This window comes from Rhineura floridana, chromosome 4 (assembly GCF_030035675.1).
Source record: "Rhineura floridana isolate rRhiFlo1 chromosome 4, rRhiFlo1.hap2, whole genome shotgun sequence".
Lineage (NCBI taxonomy): Eukaryota > Metazoa > Chordata > Lepidosauria > Squamata > Rhineuridae > Rhineura > Rhineura floridana.
The window spans coordinates 97,669,804-97,689,843 of record NC_084483.1 but is presented as its reverse complement, the minus strand read 5'-3'; the positions used below and the strand labels follow the sequence as shown (position 1 = coordinate 97,689,843).

General features: G+C 40.8%; 1 protein-coding gene across 1 annotated transcript in view; it reads right to left on the bottom strand.

The window, feature by feature from the left end:
• The window catches only part of NKAIN2 (sodium/potassium transporting ATPase interacting 2), an 848,791-nt gene that overhangs the window by 138,714 nt on the left and 690,037 nt on the right, over window positions 1-20,040 (bottom strand). Inside the window, exon 4 of the mRNA XM_061623744.1 lies at window positions 15,322-15,522. Coding sequence (XP_061479728.1) covers window positions 15,322-15,522 — 201 coding nt within the window. The remainder of the gene's footprint in view (window positions 1-15,321; window positions 15,523-20,040) is intronic.

Genomic DNA, 20,040 nt, shown 5'->3' with positions numbered 1-20,040 from the left:
TTCTCCAGATATGGACCTGTTTGATTAACCCATTTTTTAAAAAAATCTTGGTACTTGCAGTATCTCTGTTATTATTTCACAAGGCCTAAGAATTAGCCTAAGAATACTAGGACAAGAGCACAAGCAAAAAACTCTGACACGTAGGATTGGAGCACCAGATGATTTGAAGCAAGTAAGCCAAGCCATATGCTACAAAAAAGGCCACACACTTCCTTTGCCCCACTAATACAGTCACTAGCTAATTTAACCCAGGACAAAATTCTGTCTTGATTTCAAATATGTCCAGAGCAACTTCAATAGAATCATAGAGTGTAGAGCTGGAAGGAGATCAACCCCCTGCTCAATGCAGGAATCCAATCCGGAGCACGGCCTTGTCTTTCTTTATTGGACGAGTTTCAGTTGGTGCAGCTCGAGGAAGTGGACAAGGTGCTTGGAATGGTTCGGGCGACCACGTCTGTTCTGGATCCTTGCCCATCTTGGCTAGTGAAAGCTGGCAGGGCTGGAACCACCGGTTGGGCCAAGGAGGTGGTTAATGCCTCCTTGACGGAGGGAGTGGTCCCTGGTAACCTCAAGGAGGCAGTAGTGAGACCTCTTTTAAAGAAACCCTCCTTGGACCCAGATAATTTAAACAACTATAGACCGGTGGCAAATGTCCCTTTTTTGGGCAAGGTTTTGGAGCGGGTGGTTGCCAGCCAACTCCAGGCGCTCTTGGATGAAACCGATTATCTAGATCCGTTTCAATCCGGTTTCAGGCCCGGTTTTGGCACCGAAACAGCCTTGGTCGCCCTGTATGATGACCTGTGTCGGGAGAGGGACAGGGGGAGTGTTGATTCTCCTTGATCTCTCAGCGGCATTTGATACCATCGTCCATGGTATCCTTCTGAGGAGACTCGCGGAGTTGGGTGTCGGGGGCACTGCTTGGCAGTGGTTCCGCTCCTACTTCGCGGATCGTCACCAGAAGGTAGTGCTTGGGGAACATCACTCGACACCATGGACTCTCCATTGCGGAGTCCCTCAGGGGTCGGTTTTGTCCCCCATGCTTTTCAACATCTACATGCAGCCGCTGGGTGCAGTCATCAGGAGTTTTGGAGTGCGTTGCCATCAGTATGCTGATGACACGCAGCTCTATTTCTCCTTTTCATCTTCTTCAGGTGAGTCTGTTGATGTCCTGAACCGTTGCCTGACTGCGATAATGGACTGGATGAGAGCTAATAAACTGAGACTCAATCCAGACAAGACCGAGACATTGTTGGTGAATGCCTTCCCTGCTCAGATGGTGGATGTTAACCCTGTTCTGGATGGGGTTACACTCCCCCTGAAGGAACAGGTACGTAGTTTGGGGGTTCTTCTCGACTCTTCCCTGTGTCTCGAGGCCCAAGTGGCCTCGGTGGCACGGAATGCGTTTTACCATCTTCGTCTGGTAGCCCAACTATGCCCCTATCTGGACAGGGACGACCTCGCCTCCGTTGTTCACGCTCTGGTAACTTCAAGGTTAGATTACTGTAATGCGCTCTACGTAGGGCTGCCCTTGAAGACAATTCGGAAGCTTCAGCTGGTGCAGAACGCAGCTGCCAGACTACTGACGAGGACCAGTCGGTCTTCGCATATAACACCTGTCTTGGCACGTCTGCACTGGCTTCCTATTTGCTTCCGGGCGAGATTCAAGGTGCTGGTTCTTACCTATAAAGCCTTACACGGCGTGGGACCTCAATACCTTGTGGAACGCCTCTCTCGATACGAACCTACCCGTTCACTTCGTTCAGAATCTAAGGCCCTCCTCCGGGTACCAACCCATCGGGAAGCCCGGAGGGTGGTTACTAGATCTAGGGCCTTTTCTGTGGTGGCCCCTGAGTTGTGGAACAGCCTCCCCGAAGAGGTACGCCTGGCGCCTACACTTCTATCTTTTCGGCGCCAGGTAAAGACCTTTTTATGCTCCCAGGCATTTTAAATTTTCTTAACCATTTTAATCTTTTAATCCGTATTTTTAAATTTTTGTCGTATTGTGTTTTTGTAGTGGTTTTTGTTGTTGTTTGTTTGTATATGTTTTTATGATTTTTATTATGATACATTGTATTTTATCTTGTTTGTTCACCGCCCTGAGAGCTATTCTGCTAAGGGCGGTATATAAATTGAAATAATAAATAAATAAAATAAAATAAACTTAAAGCATACCCAACAGGTGGGTATCGAGATGCCTCTTGAAGACCTCCAGTGTTGGAGTGGTCATCACCTCCCTAGGTAATTGGTCCCATTGTCATACTGCTCTAACAGTTAGGAGGTTTTTTGCTGATGTTCAGTTGAAATCTGGCTTCCTGTAGCTTATCTATTATTTATTTATTTGATTTATATCCCACCCTTCCTTCCATTAGGATCCCAGGGCAGCAAACCAAAGCACTAAAAACACCTTAAAACTGTTTTACCACTCAGGAGTATGTGATGTATGTGTTCCATAAAGACTGTGGAAAACCAGTGATTATTGAGTTAATCCAGCAGGAGAGAATAGCCAAGGCCAAGGGAGCAGATGTTTCTGGCAAGGTCTTGGTTTGTGTATATAACACTGGAGGGAAACTGAAACCAGTGGGGCGGTGCAGTAGAACGCTGAGAGAGGAGTGAGAGAGAGCTGGAATTCGTGTACAGAACAGGCTAGTGGAAATAAAGCCTCTTAAATCTTTCAACTGCCTTGGTTTGTCTGTTCTCTGGCTAACCTGATTCTAGTCTTTTTCTGGGCACTGTGCAACGCTACTTTCGCAGGACAACAGGGGTTATAGGCCCAGCCAGCCCAGCCTGCACAGCCTAAAGCCCAGAATAAAGAAAGTTTCTAGCCGAAGGCAAGCCAGACAGAAGCCTGGAGACGTGGCCGTGTGTTGGAGAGGTGAGCAGCAGTGTGCTGAAGGATGGCTGTCGCGTTATCAGCCGGTATGCCTTTGGAACGGCTCACAGAGAAGAATTACGCCAGCTGGAGACTTCGTATGCAGGCGTTCCTTACAAAAGAAGACCTCTGGGAGGTGATTGATGCAGCCCCACCGGCAGCTCCTCAACTTGCGTGGACAAGAAAAGACAAAAAGGCAAGAGCATATATTATTTTGGCAGTGTCAGACTCTCAGTTATTGTATATACAGAATGAAAATACAGCCAGACGCATGTGGACAGTATTGCATGGGGTTCATGTGAGACAAACAGCGGGAAGCAGAATATTTTTGGTGAGATGGCTTTATCAGATGAGACTGGCTGAAGGTAGCTCGATGTCTGAGCATCTGATAGAATTCAGGCGGCTGTTTGCAGAATTGCGGGAGAGGCAAGTGGAGTACACGGAGCTTCAAAGGGTGTACATAATCCAGTCATCACTGGATGAAAAGTGGGACTCTCTTGTAACGTCGATGGAAGCCATGCGTGACGCAGATCTGACGGAATAGTATGTGACAGGCAAATTGCTTGAGGAGTGGGAACGCAGAAAAGAGGCCGAAAAGATGGAGCCAAAGGAGTCGAAGGGACATAAAGAAACGTACTTCAAAGACACAGGGAATAGACTGAAAGCCTGTTATTCCTGTGGTGCAAGAACTCATCTTCTGAGAGACTGTGCAGCCAAGCGGAGAGGCCGAGGCTTGCAGCAGTCAAGCGTGCGATTAGTGAGTGGACAGGCTCATAAATCTGAAAACACATTATGGGCGCTGGATAGTGGAGTGACCCATTGTTTAGTCACAGATAAGAACTTGTTTCATACCTTGAAAGCTGTGACGGAGACTGTAAGTTTGGCTGATGGATCTTCACGGGACGTTTTGGGACGTGGAACATTGAAATTATGTAAGCTACAAACAATAATTACAGATGTTTTGTATGTGCCTCAGTTAGAAAGCAATATATTGTCAGTTAAGAAGTTAAATGACATGGGATACGTTGTAACTTTTGCTAATGGGAAATGTACAGTGTAAAAGGGAAATGAGGTCTGTATGCAAGGGAATTTAAAAGATGCTTTATTTGTCATTCAAAGCGAACATGCAGGGTGTGCTACACTTAGGGCAAACAGACAAACACATGAAGGCTGTGTGCATAAATGGCACCGGGGCCTGGGTCATGCTAACTATGAAACTATCATGAAAACACCAAAACACAGTGAGGATGTGGAGCTCAAGGAGTGTGGGCAGTTTGTTGACTGTGATGCGTGCAATGAAGCGAAAGCCACAGTAGTTCCAATAAACAAAGAAGTGAAATGCACTACAGACGCACCATATCAATTAATTCACATTGACTTGGCAGGTCCATTACAGAGTTCAAAGGGAGGTGCGAAGTATTTCATGGTTGTGGTGGATGACTTCATATGGTTTTGCAATGTTTATTTGCTTAAGAGCAAAGACGAGGCAGAGAAGAAACTGTGTTTGTTCATTGAGAAAGTGAAAGTGCAACATGGAGTCACTATTAAGCAAATACGCTCAGATCATGGGGGTGAATTCACAGGCAAAGCGTTGTGTGAATATCTGGAGAGTAAAGGCATTGAGCAAAACTTTACTGCCCCATTTTCTCCGCATCAGAACGGGACTGCGGAGAGAAAAAACAGGTCATTGCAGGAGGCTACAAGAGCCATGCTTAATGACTCTGAACTGACAAACGCATTTTGGAGAAAATGCATCCTGTACGCTGCATACATACAAAACAGGTTGTTACACAGAGCCCTCGGTATGTCACCTTATGAGAAGCTGACAGGAAAGAAGCCAAGGTTGGCTCACATTGAGAGGTTTGGGGCAAAGTGCTGGGTGCACGTACCTAAAGGAAAAAGGCAAGGTAAAATGGCCCCAAGAGCACAACAGGGACGTGTGCTTGGATTTCAAAATGCATTTTACAGAGTGTGGGTGCCTGAGCAAAGGCAGGTTGTGCTGAGCAGAAGTGTAAAGGTTCCAGATCAGGATTGGGAACAAAGCACAAATGTTGAATTGAATGGTTCACTAAATGCACACACACAACAGGAGGTGAAAGAAGAAGATTACATGCCTGGTACTAGCAATGGTACAGGGGAGGCAGAGCCTCAAATACCATTAAAATATGCTTTAAATGAGCTCATTTGGGGAACACACAAAAAGAAGAAGTGAAAGGCTGAAGACCTGGGATAATGTTGATAAATATGTTCCTATCATGTATGTAACCTCGTTTGTGTAAATAAAGGAAACTGAAATTGTAACTGATGTAAAAGCAGAATTGTAAAACGCAATGTATTGGATGTAATGTGCTGAGATGTATGTAAAATGGAATTGTGGCCGTCTTTATGGAAGGTGGGGGCTGTTGTACCACTCAGGAGTATGTGATGTAGGTGTTCCATAAAGACTGTGGAAAACCAGTGATTACTGAGTTAATCCAGCAGGAGAGAATAGCCAAGGCCAAGGGAGCAGATGTTTCTGGCAAGGTCTTGGTTTGTGTATATAACACTGGAGGGAAACCGAAACCACTCTGTGGGGGGTGCAGTAGAACGCTGAGAGAGGAGTGAGAGAGAGCTGGAATTCGTGTACAGAACAGGCTAGTGGAAATAAAGCCTCTTAAATCTTTCAACTGCCTTGGTTTGTCTGTTCTCTGGCTAACCTGATTCTAGTCTTTTTCTGGGCACTGTGCAACGCTACTTTCGCAGGACAACAAAAAATCATAAAAACAGACTTTAAAATATATTAAAACAAAACATCCTTAAAAACATTAAAACAAAACACCTTTAAAAATATTCTTTTTTAAAAAAGCTTTAAAAACATCTTTAAAAACATATTAAAAAGCAATTCTAACACAGATGCAGACTGGGATAAGGTCTCTACTTAAAAGGCTTGTTGAAAGAGGCAAGCCTATTCAGTAGGCACCAAAAAGATAACAGAGATGGCACCTGTCTAATATTTAAGGGGAGGGAATTTCAAAGAGTAGGTGCCACTACACTAAAGGTCTGCTTCCTATGTTGTGCAGAATGGACCTCCTGAAAAGATGGTATCTGCAAGAGGCTCTCATCTGCAGAGCACAGTGATTGACTGGGTGTATAAGGGATAAGATGGTCTTTCAGGTATCCTGGCCCCAAGATGTATAGGGCTTTGTACACCAAACTATGTCTGAGTTTTTTCAGGACGGAAGCTACAAACGGAGGTTTAAAAAAGGTGTTGCAACAAAGCTATAATTTATATTGCCTCATCACAAATGTGGGAAACAATAATTAAGTTAGCACATCAGTGTTGCTTTCTCATATGTGCCCCACAGCGTCATCTAGATGCTGGAGGGGATATGCAGAGCTTGGAATGTACCACCACATGGGCTCAGGAATTTTGGAATGCTGATTTTGACTAAATTCAGTCGATTGTTTCTCAGCCCTTGAATAGGACCTCACGCCTGGCTTTATTAAACTTCTTCTGGGATGCTGGTATCAACACAAACACCAAATTTCTCATGGGTCATTTACTTATGGCTGCCAGGCTAACAATTGCAGCGCAGTGGAAGGACATGAAAGAGGTGACATTACATTACTGGAACCACAAAGTGTGCTACATCATCTTTATGGAAAAATTAACTTTGAAACATAGAGTCTTAGGTGGAATTTCCAAGTCTGATAAATGTATTTCTTTATGGTATTGATTTATTGTTTATGTCAACAACAACAAAAAAGGAATAATCAAAGCCCACTTTCTCATTATACCAGGATTTGGAATTCTTAATTTCCCTTTCCTTATCTCATATTATTGTGCCTGTTTTACAGTTGTACTTCTTCTTGAAGTGATGCACCATTTAAATACATACTTTTCTTGTACAATGCTGCCACCAGGATTCAGTTTCTGTTCAGGAACAGTTTATTTTGGTATTGGATATTTTATAAGGTGGTTTTCATTTTGTTTGCTTCACTTACATTGGACAGTATATATACTTACCTGTCTTTTTGAAAACCAATAAAATTATAGAGTGTTGCAGGAGTGTGTCCCCAACACATAACCCATATATCCCATATTCCTGTAAAGGTTGCATTCCGGCAGCGACATTCTACAAACTGACCTCTTTGCAGCTCCAGTCAGCTGCTGCTTCAGCACTATTTTTTGTTTGAAAATAGTCCTTCTAGTTACGATGATGTCATTATATAATGGCTATAGTCAATCAGATTTCACTCTGTGATGATAACCATAGTCAAACCAAGCTAATTTGTAATAAGGACAAATATGCCACTAAAGTTGCAGATGACTGATGCTTTCAACAGTAACAAACTATTTTGAAAAAGGTAAGTTTTTGCAGGACTTTGTGGAAATATATTAGGCTCTCTTTGCACACCAAAACTGCTGGGTCCCAAATACTCAGCTCATCCCTAAAATAAACAAATTATGCAGTCTGGAAAGGCAAGCATTTACTGTAAAGATCTAGAATAGCTAACTTGAATACAGGATTTGTTTTTTAACAAAAAGGAAAGTTAGTAATGGTATTATTATAATTCGTTTAATGTATTACATTAGTTTCAATGAAAGCAGAGAGAAATTGTGGTCGATACATAGCATGTTATATAGGAAGACACTCAGCAAGATCAATATGAAAATGTCCAGCCTTTGTATAAATTATTATGTTGGTTGTATTTAAGGTGTTAGTGATGATGTATTTACAGTATATGAAGAAAGGACGTTTGAATGTAATAGTATTACTGAATTATGCTTAGCAGCATGCAAAACACATGTAATTACATTTACATTTTTAGAAGAGAGCATCTGAAGGGCAGCAAATAAATAATAAACCTATTTCCTTGGTTCAATTAGCACAACTTAAGACTGTTCCTCTCAAATACTTTTGTTTATTTTATCCCTTGTAGAAGGTGTATGCACACTGGATACCTACTATGACATGAACTTGTGGCACAGAAAGGGACCCAATGGGTTTCAGTGCACAAATTACATAGAGACTCCACTGCCTCTTTCACAACTATGGTTTGGAGATAATTTTGGTTCAGTTTGTATTTTAATGCAAATCTGCCTAGTCTACATTTCCTGAAACAGTAAGTGAACTGAAATGCACTTTTCTGAATTTTGCAATGTAGTTGTCCAACCAAATAATATGTACAAAATGTACTTACAGGGCAAGGTTTACCAATATGGAATCCACAGGTACCAGCGTGTCCACCAGTACCTCCTATGGTGCCCATAAAAGGTCCCCGTAAATATCCCCTGAAAAATCCACAGTGCATGAGAGACAATGTTTGCTCTTCCAACTCGGTTCCTGTTTGTATTGGCTTGGCCTCTCTTACAAACTCATCCCCTTAGACATGCCCACATTTCATGGGATGCAAGGACTTGGGACCCACCCCCATTCTATTATGAACAGAGCATTAAAATGTGTATTTGAAAATAATAGACAAAAATGCATTATATTATGGGAATTAGCTTGTAAAAATATGCCTGTTACAAAGAACAATGTGTATGCAATGGACAAACAAAATGGGGACAAAGTGCACACATTTTTAAGCCTCTGTTTGTTCATCCTGTGAGTGCAGCATGCTATCATAAGGATATAGAAACTGTGTTACTGGATCGGACCAAGAGCAAACTAGCTCAACGTTCCATCGGCAGCCGGCTAGATGCCTCTAGCCATTGCCTGCTTGTTTCAAGCACATGATTCACAGAGGTAGACTGCCTCTGTAGATGGAGATAAGTGAGGTTCCAATTCAGTAGCACCTAATGCGGTGGGGTGGAACTATCCTCCTGACACTGCAGCTGACCTGGATGAGGATGAGGCAGCAGTGAGGCTGGGGCTGCACAGGAACACCCATGGGAGGACAGCATGGGCTCCACTTTTGCATCCACTCAGCCCCAACCTCACCACTGCCCTGTCCTGCCCCAGCCCTGTCCAGGTAAGCCATGGTGATGCCAGTATCAGGAAAGTGCCACAAGCTACTACTCTTCCATTTATATGGCATGTCTGATAGCCATTGACAGACCTATCTACCACAAGGGTCCTGTCTACATAAACAATTATAGCAATCACATAATCTAAACATATATTTTAAAAAATAATAATAATCTGGATTCTTTCACCATCATTGTTATCTAATGGTAATGACTGTTGTATCAGTTTCAGAGATAACTATTTTTGTACACATTTATTATGATCAGCAAGAAAAGGCTGAAATTAACAGTTATCCCTTTTATAACATTTTTGTTTTGACACTGTCAAAGACTGAAAAATAATTAAAGATTAATGGTACCAGGTTTCATGCAAAAATAAAAAGGAGATCGCAAAGTCTATGATGGAGATAAGGAGCTCTTGATAAGTTCTATATTGTACCTCTGAAGTATCCATATGATTATGCATTTTTACTGGTGCTAATAAATCACTGTTCTGATTTTATAGTTTTATTAAGTTTTGGAACTGTTAGTTGATTTGTTTGGTGATGTGTTATTCTCTTCTAGGTGGACTCAATATTCCTGAGCTTTGTTGGCATGTTTTAGAGCTAGGTATATTTAATCTTTTTTTTTTATAACTTGTGATTTATAACTGTAATTTATACCGGTGTCCTGGGTTCTTTGATGCTGCTATTTTTACTTAATTATATTCTTAATAAAGCTGCTTCATATTTACTGGTGTGTGTTCTTTCAGATAAGCCTTGGTACTAAATCCAGCATCCTGGTCTCTTGGGCTACCTGCTACTGAGTAATCTGTTTGCCTAGGCTCCAGGAAGCCGAGAGCCTGGCTTTTAGCTCTTGTTTCTTTGGAATCCCAGGGACATCCATTTTATTTAAGGCAGAGCTTGGAAGAGTTACTTTTTTAAACTACAACTCCCATCAGCTCCAGCCAGCACGGCCACTAGATTGGGCTGATGGAAGTTGTAGTTCAAAAAAGTAACTTTTCCAAGCTCTGATTTAAGGTATGGGAGTCACCTGGCCCGAACTGGTGGACAGAAGAAGTAATGGCAGAATTCTACCCTGCAGGGTGGGTTTTAGCCCTGGTAAATTGGCAAATGCTGTGTGCCTTAAAAAAAATGGTTCTTAGGTGTTTTTGATCCAGTGATCTTGATAGTGACTAGAAATGTACACATTATTCCAAGTGCTTTTATGATTTTTATTACAAAAGAACAATAGTCAACAAATTGCTACAGACATCATCCAGTAAAAGTTGTGGCTAAGGCTGTAATCATAAACATATTTAACAGCCCATTAACCTCTGTGGAACTTCCATCTAAATAAGCATGTCTAAATAAGTCTCACTGAAATTGATGGGATTTAGGCTGTAATCTTAACCTTGTTTGCCTAGGAGTAAGCCTCATTGAATTAAATGGGATTTACTTCAGAGTAGACATGGTTAGGACCAAAAGCACTTAACTTGATTTCAATGAAATTTCAGTGATGCTTTTTGCTGTATTATACATTTTGCGTTGTCTAGATTGTAAAGCTATTCTTAAGGACATGAAGAGTAAAGATAGATGGATAGAAGATATCCATGGAAACTGAGCTGGTAGAAACACTAGATGCAAATGAAAGAGGCAGCAGAAAAACTATCCAACAGACTATGTTGAATGATCCCACTCCCTCCACATATGAACAACCATGTGCAGAACACTGGAATCTTCACTGGATTCCAGTGTAACTCTCCCCACACATTTGTCATCATTGTTGGGCACGCCATTACTATGTCATCAATGCCGCAGTATGGCAGGAGGTGATACCAGGCTGCACCTCACTTGAACAATCAATTATGTTCATCTGCCTAGATCCCCAATGCACATCTTGCTGAGCTAAGCATATCTGTGTCTGATCAGGGCATGGAGTGTGACTGCCTGGGAAACACATAACTTGAGTTCCATGGCTAAAGAAAGGCAGGATATAAATTTAAGTAAGTAAGTAAAAAAAATGAAGGAGTGCTGGAAGGATTAGACTTAAAACAGGTAGGGCCAGCCCTGCCATTAGGTAAAGTGAGGTGGCTTCCTGAGGCAGCAGTTGTGGAGATGGGGAGTAGATGTTGGGAGGACAAACATGGCCTGTCCTGTGTCCTCAGATGCAGTGAAGGATAATGTTCTGTTTGTCAGTACTTTTTTATATAAAAAATAAGGTGCTGGTACTCATACCTTGATAAAAGTGCTGTGAATGCCAGCAGAAAATGGTTCCCGTGGTCAGCAAAAAAAAGAGGTGCTGGTACTCTGTACTAGTGAGTTCCATCATACACACAAAAACCACTGTCTATTGCCAATGATGAAGTAGGATTGAACGGCCTGTCCAATCAGCTTTTGTACATGGATAGGAGGGAGGGTGCCATCTTGCCCTTTGCCTTAGGCAGCAAAATGTGTTTGGCCGGCCCTGAAAATGGACCCACTGAGAAATGAGAGGAAGCTATCAGCATGCTCAGGGGGAATCCAGAAGTTTGCAGAAGGACAAATGAAATAATAATTCAGAAATTCTTAGCTCCCCTCCCCCAAAATGACAATTGAGCATGATCAATAGACACAGAATGTTGAGAATTAGCTGGAAAATAAAATGGAAAATAAAATATCTGGCTGCCACCCTGAACAGGAACACACCTGTTAGAAGGGATGATATGCTGCAACATTTTGCTGCAGGTCCCACTTGTTATTTTGTAATAGTGAGGTAGAACGTAGATTCTACAGCACTGTAGAATATAACAATTCAACTAAAATTTCACATTTAGGTTAAGGTTATCTCCTGAAGTCTTTTTCCAGTACACCACAGAAGTAATTTTTTGTTGTTGTAGAAATTAAGATTCCACGTTTCCAGTAATACCTATGTTACTGGAATGGATTTGTTGATTCCCCCCCCTCACATTTCTTGCCTAAGACTTCAAGGTTTTAGGGTATACTAAGCAAATAACATCTTAGCAGTCCTGCTCTGTTCTGCTTAGTTAGTACAGCTTCATACTGCAGGTGGTACACCACAGAGCTCTACATGAAAATGAAATACTGTGGTAAAATATACCACTGTATATTTTAAGTATATGTTTAAGTATATTTAACATATACTTAAAATATATGTTAAGTACCACCACAGAAAAATAGGAGGAATATAAAGCAAGCAAACGTGTTTACATGAGTAGTAGTTCCGAGATGACAACACTAATTTTCCTCAACCTTTGACTGAGCAAATGAGTCCCTGGACAGGGACATTCACTTTGCCTTGTTTTTAGCTTTACATAATCTTTCTCTCTATACAATAGCAGAGCCATTATGTTGAGTGGGCAGAATCAGTGCTGCTCAGGACTGGCTGCAATTACAGAGAACCAAGGCCTTCTTCAAAACTAGCCTCTCAATTCTAAGCCAGGCGCCTCTACCTGCACTTGGGCACTTTCCCCCAAGCCATCCCCAAGCCACAGCCTTTACTGCCTCTGCTCTGCACTCTCTTCAAGTACTTTTGGCAGGCTGGAATGTGTCCTTGAATTATAATAACATGTCATAACGTGCTTGCTTGTCTTACTGGAGAGATGTGTGTGTGTGTGTGTATAGACACCTTGACTTTTGGGTGTATGGAATGTAACCTACAGTTACGGATGCAAAGATCTGTCTGTTTCGGTTCTCTCAGTTTCTCATTTTTCTAATGTTAAATTCAGTTCTCTATATTTCTGCAGAAATCTGCACATTTTTTTTAAAAAAACATTCTCATGAAAATTCTCCACCATTTTAGCGCAAATTTCTCCAAAGACATTTTTGTAGGCAGTTGTGACAAAAGTACACATTTTTGCAAGCCATTTCTCATAATTTCATGCCTTTTTGCATGTTATTTTCACTCATGTATTCATTTTAAACACACTTTCCCCTAATATATGCATTTTTGTAAATGTTGTTTAGTTGGCAAACTCCATCCCAAAATTCTAATAAATGCGAATTTTGAAGGATGGCTATGTTTTGGTTCTCATGTTGTTTTGGAAACTGCGGATTTGATAAATTCTGCTTGAAATGGGAACTAAATCAAAATTCTCACCCATCCCTACCTACAGTACAAAGATAAGAGTTACATGTCTTTTTTGTCTCTGGCCCCACCTACCATTGGCAAGTGCCTTGTATGGTTGCTGATGAGGAAATGTGGCCTTTGGGTTGAAATAGATTCTCCACTTCTGTTCTAAGCCTATATTGTTTTGTGGCTATGCTGCTTGCAGAACCTGATGGCCTCATCAGCCTATTGTTATAGGTCTCTAAGCAGGAAGAAAGCTTCACTGTCTGCTTTGTGTGAACAGCCCTTCCTTAACAGCTGCTTGGCAATGATACAATGTGTACCCCTGTACCAGTACTCCTTGTGATGGGTGCTGCGATATATAGAGATTCATTAATGTCTCCCATCAGTGCCACAAAACTTAGAAGATTTGTTTGAATTGTTTGTGGTTTACATTTCCCCAATGTCAACAGATATTATTCTTCTGTCCCTCGCACATTTATCATAATCGTGGTTTGGTCTGCAGTTTCTCTGAAATCATATTTATAGAAGAACTTTATTAAATTATTCATAAGAAAACATATAAACTATATGTCATTTCTACAATACAACTTGATGCTTTGGAAAGCCCTGCTGGGTCAGACCCAAGGCCAATCTAGTTCAATATCCTGTTTCCCACCTGTAAATCTTCCTATAGATATTCTTATACTTTCCCTTATGTCACATTTCTGACAGAATTACTATACTATTAAATGATGATCTCATTGGGACAGGAATTGGCATTGTTTTACTAATTATTTCTTTAAAAACCTTCACAAGGTTATTTAACAAGGGGTAGTATCCTTTTAACACCCTTTAACATTTCTTTGTTCACACACTAAATGCTTAATGTGGGGTAGTACCCTTTAACACCCTTTAATTTTTCTGTTCACACAGCATGGAACAGTGTTTCTAATCAACATTAGCAACTAGGAGAACCTTTTATGAAAAACATAGATTTATTTAAGATTGTAAGAGTGCATCTGCTATGAAAGAGTGGAAGAGTTATAATTTAAATCAAGAAAATGTGCTTTTAGGTAATAGTGCTAACTGTGGGAAAAAGCATGGGATCCATACTCTTGGGAATGCACACTGGACATGAGGATACCTGCTGCCAAAGATTCTAGCTGTTAGATCTAGAATGCTCTGCGCAGCCTTTCCCCTATGTGTGTCTGTACAGAGACCACAAAGAGTAACTTTGAGAACACTCCCTCATGTATAGAATGAAGATTCTAACCTGGCCGCATCAGACCTAAAATGGAGTAATTAATTCCCAAAAAGATTGAATGACTTTATGGATACTCCTTATCTGTTCTTGAGCTCTCCTTGGTTCTTACAACAGTAGGGAACATGTAATATTAATCAGAATTTATGCACTGTTCATCTCTTTGAGATGCTGCAAGTTTAACACAATCATTCCCCCTCCTTCCCAGAACCCTCACTATGCGTTGAGAAATCCCTGTTAATTCTTTTATGGTCAGCATTTTATTTATATATGATTTATAATTATATATTTTTCTGTTGAGCATATTCTGTGACATAAATACAGTAACCCAATAAAGATCTGAGTAAAAAAATACATTGGGAAAACATACATGTGACTCTCCATTGTAGTTTGACCCTTCGGCTGTAATCCTATACATATTTACTAGGTAGTAAGTCCCAAACAATTCAAGTAAAACTAAGTAAACATGCATAGGATTGCACAAATAGGCTGCAAAGCTGGCACTGTGTATATGTACTTGTTACATACCTGGCAGATGTCAATTAACTGGCTAGTGAGTTGCAGTCATCTTCCTTGGTCACAATTTTGCAGTTGTGCACAAATGTTGTGTGGAATGTGTTCCTAGCACCCTCATGCCTGTATTCTAAGTCTATAACTCACAGTTATTCTGAGGCACATTGCTTAAAGTTGCATCTTCTACTGATATTAGAATATAATCCTTTAAAAATACCTTATGATCCCATACTGAAAACAGATGCTTGAAACTTAACTAGAGTTGCCAGGTTCAAGGCCTGAGACTGATCCTGTATCTTTAGGAGAAGAGAAAGTCAGCCAAGTGCAGGTGTTCTTGCAACACTGTAATGGGAAAAACCACAAAGTGGAATTCTCCCTTCCCCCTGCACAACTTTTAAAGATACAGAAGACCTCTTGAAGGCCGGACCTGGCAACCAAGAGGTCTTCTGTATCTTTAAAAGTTGTGCAGGGGAAGGGATAATTCCACCTTGTGTTTTTTCTCATTACAGTGTTTCAAGAACACCTGCACTTGGCTGACTTTCTCTTCTCTAAAGATACAGGATCAGGATCAGGCCCTGTGCCTGGCAACCCTAAACTTAACTATCACTTAAAACCTATTTATCTATAGATATATTGCACTCTGTTGGGATATACTACACCAAAAGGTGCGGTAAGAGGAGATAAGTGAATACTTACTGCAAGAATGATCTGTAAGGAACTGTGAGCCACTTCTATATATTGGTACTCAAGAACACACCCTGAGACAGTGATGTAGCGATGGTCCTCTGGTGCCCAGTCTGGGGCTGGGGTCACAGATGTCACTGTGCAGCCTGGCCCATTCTCCATCCACCAAGAACGGTGCATTGAGATATTGAAGGTCAGTATAAGATCTGTTTCCTGTCAAAAGGATAAAAAAATGAATTATGGGCCAAGGCTTAATGTTCTGATATAATTAGATGGAACTGGCATCTGGATCCATGTTTGAAAAGTATGAGAGCTGAAAGAAGTATGGATTTCAAAGTCTCATTCACTCTTGACACAAATTTCAACTGAACTGAATTGAACATCAGTTGCTGGGAATCACAAGTGGGAAGAGTGCTGTTGTGCTCATGTCCTGCTTGTGGGCTTCCCATAGGCATCTGGTTGGTCACTCTAAGAAAACAGTGGACCTTTGGCCTCATGAAAAAAGGCTCTTCTTTATGTTCTTAAAATGTATAGTACGCATGACATGATAATCACTCTTGTCATTTCCTCTTCTGCTTCCCTAAAAATGTTTATATGCACCTCTGTCCAATGATTTTCCTAACTGTTTGCGAGCCAACACTTATTGCTGAAAGCCATTTCCCAAGGCACCATGGCTGTCTCATTTATTTTCAGTGACAACAAAGCCTGCCACCAGCTGGCACCTTCAGTAGAAAGGAATATCTAGAGAAAGAGAATCAACACATATGCTCAGTTGTGCCAAGGAAAAGAAAAACTTCTCATCAGAAACAGTCTCTCTGAATGCAAATCATTCCCACATTTTTTTCAGACTATTTTTATCATTAACATGTATAACATTAAGTGAAGATTCTGAAATAAAAGACATCAATCAAGGGAACTTCAATGTAGCAGAAGACAGCACCCCTACTGTTGCCCTTCACACCCCCAAGTGATCAGCACTGTTGCCTGATTCCACTGATGACTGAAACTAGCTTTTACTCCCTGCAACATCTAACAAGCAATTGCTGCTGTCCATTCTAACAGCGCAGATCACCTTTTAGGTAGTACAAGTATGGTGAGGGCACAGCTTAGGCTCTACATATTAGTAAAAAAAAGAAACAGCTGGTACAAAAAACTCTGGGTTAATTTATTATTGTTCACATCTGTTATTTTAGAATATCAGCATTTACGATAAAAACTTCTATTACTTAAAACACAGCTGTGCATACCAGTGTTTTACATACCACTAATATAGGTGTTTCAAGATGAAATACCTCTGTTACTTAAAAAAACTGCTGAGCATACAACTGGCTGAATGCATTTTTTGTGGACTCTAAAAATGTTTACAATATGTTTACAATAATAATAAGGGACTTCTCCCGCCCTTCCTTGAGTAGTTGCCGTATGTTTTCTGTTTCACATCTGTGTTTCAAAGACTGCCAAGGAAACAGCTGCATTGAAGCAGTAGAACGTAACAGGAAATGTTGATACATGTTGGGCATGTCAATATTGTATTCTTTCTCGCATCTATGTTGAGGATGAATTTATAATCCCACATTCAACAAACAGTTGCTTCCTCTTCAGGACACAGAGCTACATCTGTGCAAATTTTGTTTATTGCCTATGAATATAGTGAAAGTTTTGTAAATCCTGATGATATTTGCAAGCCCTATTAATGAAAATGAATGCATTAACATACATTTAGCATACACCCAAGAGTGAGAAACGGGGGAGGGTGATGTACTAAAAATGCATCTTGCTTGGTATTCTTATGGGGACAGAAAATGAGTCTGGACAAGTTAGGTATGGATTTATTCCAGTGGAAAGGCACAGAGCTGGCTTCTTAAGAGAACTGTTTGCTTAGACAACTTCACAAGTAGCCTGTCCTTGAGAATTTAATAGGAGAAAAAAAATCTGATTGTCATTATATTCTCTTGATGGTCAAGTGGTAGTAAGAATTTCTGCTGAATTTAAAACACCAAAACAGTACATTAGAATATGTTCATATTTAAATTGTGTAAGACATATCTAGACATGCCTCTTCCCATGAATTTGAACTCAAACATTATAAATACATTTGAACTCAACATTATAAACACATGTGATCTGATGGTTTATTTTGGAAGCAGGGATGATTGAATCTGCCCATTTTGATTTCTCTCATTCTCATTTTTTCAAATCTTAAGTTCAGTCCTCCACATTAGTATACAATTAAAAAAAAAAACTTATCAAAAACTTAGTATGTATTTCTGTTAGTATGTAATTATCCCTAATATACACGTTTTTGCAAAGCAATTTCCCCTAATGTAACATTTGTGTGTTCTTTTTATTCATATATATCTATATCTCCACACTTTACCCTAGTATATGTATTGCTGCACACATTACCTAGCTGGAGAACTGCACTGCAAAATTTGGAGAAGTGTGCATTTTGAAGAATGGCTCTGCTTTGGTTTGCATAATGTTTTGGAAAGTGTGAATTAGGTAGGTTCACCTTTAAATGTGAACTTAATTGAATTTATCCTTGATCCCTGTTTGGAAGGCAATCTATAAAGAAAATGTGTCTTTTAGTTGCACATAAGAGACTGCGCAAGGCAGGATAAGGTGTTGGCAAACTGTATGGTTCAAAAATAGTGTGGAGATTATTCATCCCCCCCATACACTCCCCTCAGGCTCCAAGCAAGCCACAACCAAGCACCCCTCAGCTGAGACTAGACCATATAAAATTAGAACAGCTGAGACTAGATCATAACTTTATAGAAAAAGCATATGGGGTGAATTGCTAGACACTAGGAAAGGTATTTTTAAAAACCTACAAATATTGTAATGCCTTCATACAAATCTCTGATGCAATCTTGCATACAGTACTGTGTATGGTTGTGTTGTCCCACCTCAAAAAGAATATTGTACAGGTGGAAAAGGAGCAGATAAAGGCAACTAAAATGATGAGGGGCTAGGGTGAAGTGGAATTTTCCACTCTCAGGGGTCGCTGGTACTAGTATGTAAATAAGGTGGAAGGGGATGGATGTTGTGACAGGATGGGGCAGACAAAAGATGAGTATGTGCATTCATACTTCCTCTTAATGGAGAATTACCTGACGAATCACGGAGCCAGGTGGGAGCGGGAAACAGGTAAAGCCCCTTATTGGGTACCTTGGGACACATGACTGTACATTGTAAAATCTTATAAAAGACCCTCAATTTGGGGAAGAAGGCAGTCTTCCGCCATCGCACATGCTAGCAGGGACTCCTTACAATTGTAAGTATAATAAACAGATGTAAGCTTCAACCTGCCTCAGTGTTGTTTCCTGGACAAGGACTCCATTAAGGAGAAAATTCCACAACAAGGGCAACTCCCATGTGAGAAAAGCGACATTTGGACATTTTAGTTTAGAAAAAAGGTGTCAGGGAGACATGATCACAGTATATAAAATTATGCATGATGTGGAGAAAGTGGAAAGGAGAAGCTTTTGTCTCTCCTTCATAATCTCAGAACCTAGAATCATGCAGTAATGTTGAATGGTGTTGTGATGGGTATATGGTTCCTTCCAGGATCAGAGGCAGCATACCAGTTGCTAGGGCTGCTGGCACAAGTGCACTCTGCCGAGAAAACCAAAGTGGGTTTGAGGCAATAGGTGTAGGAACTACATCTCTCTGAAAGTTGGTTCCATGGAAGTAAGCAAAGCAATAATGGAAAAGATAATGCCCATCAGTTTTTCTACAGGAAGGTCACAGGTTCAATGGTCTTAGAAAAAGGCCTACACAGGAATGGCTTAGCAGCATACTGTTCTGTGACAGGGAAACCGTCAGGGTGCACATATGAAAATGCCCATGCAAGTGTATAGAGAACATTTCTGTATAGAATCATAGAATCACAGAGTTGGAAGGGGCCTTGTAGGCCATTGAGTCCAACCCCCTGCTCACAGCAGGAAATCCACAGCTACAGCATCTCCCGCAGATAGCTGTCCAGCCTCTGCTTGAAGACATCCAGCGAAGGGGATCCCACCACCTTCCTAGGCAGTCGGTTCCATTGCCGAACTGCCCTTACTGTCAAGAAGTTCCTTCTAATGTCCAATCTGAATCTACGTATAATGACAAAAAGCCTTGCATGCTCCACCACTTAACACAAAATTTAATGTATTTTCAGAAGGGCTAAGCTGAATTTTTTGTGAGTTTGAAGGTGGAATTTGCTTGTTAAATAACCAAAAAAGAAAAAAAGGTTTTGAACAGGCAAATGAGAGGAAAATGAAAGTGTTTTTGATTTTTGTGAGTCCTTCACAAAAGTACTGGAAAAGGCTCCAGGAATTCTAGTTTTCTGAACAGGAAAGCTCATGGGTCTAAGGGAACTATACAATCCCTGATAGGATTGCCAGGTGTCCGGTCTTCACCCAGAGACTCCAGTTTTTTGGGGGTCCTCTCCAGGTGAGTTACCTTAATCTCTGGACTCTTAGCTTTCATTTGTTTAAAAAATTAAGTTTCTAGGTGGTCTGGTTCAAGAGATATAAACCAAACTGTCAGCTTCCCCTCCCCCAACTTCTGTTAGTACCGGCTGCTTAATCCCTGCCCTTTCATGTTTTTAGCCAATAAGTGAAGTCAGGGTTGTGATTGACAAGATTTGTTGATCCCTCCAGGAAATAGCTAAACCCACAGTTTCCTTTTCCTGCTTGTCTCACTGCAGGATTTCAGTAAATATATAGCTTTCAGCAGCATCAA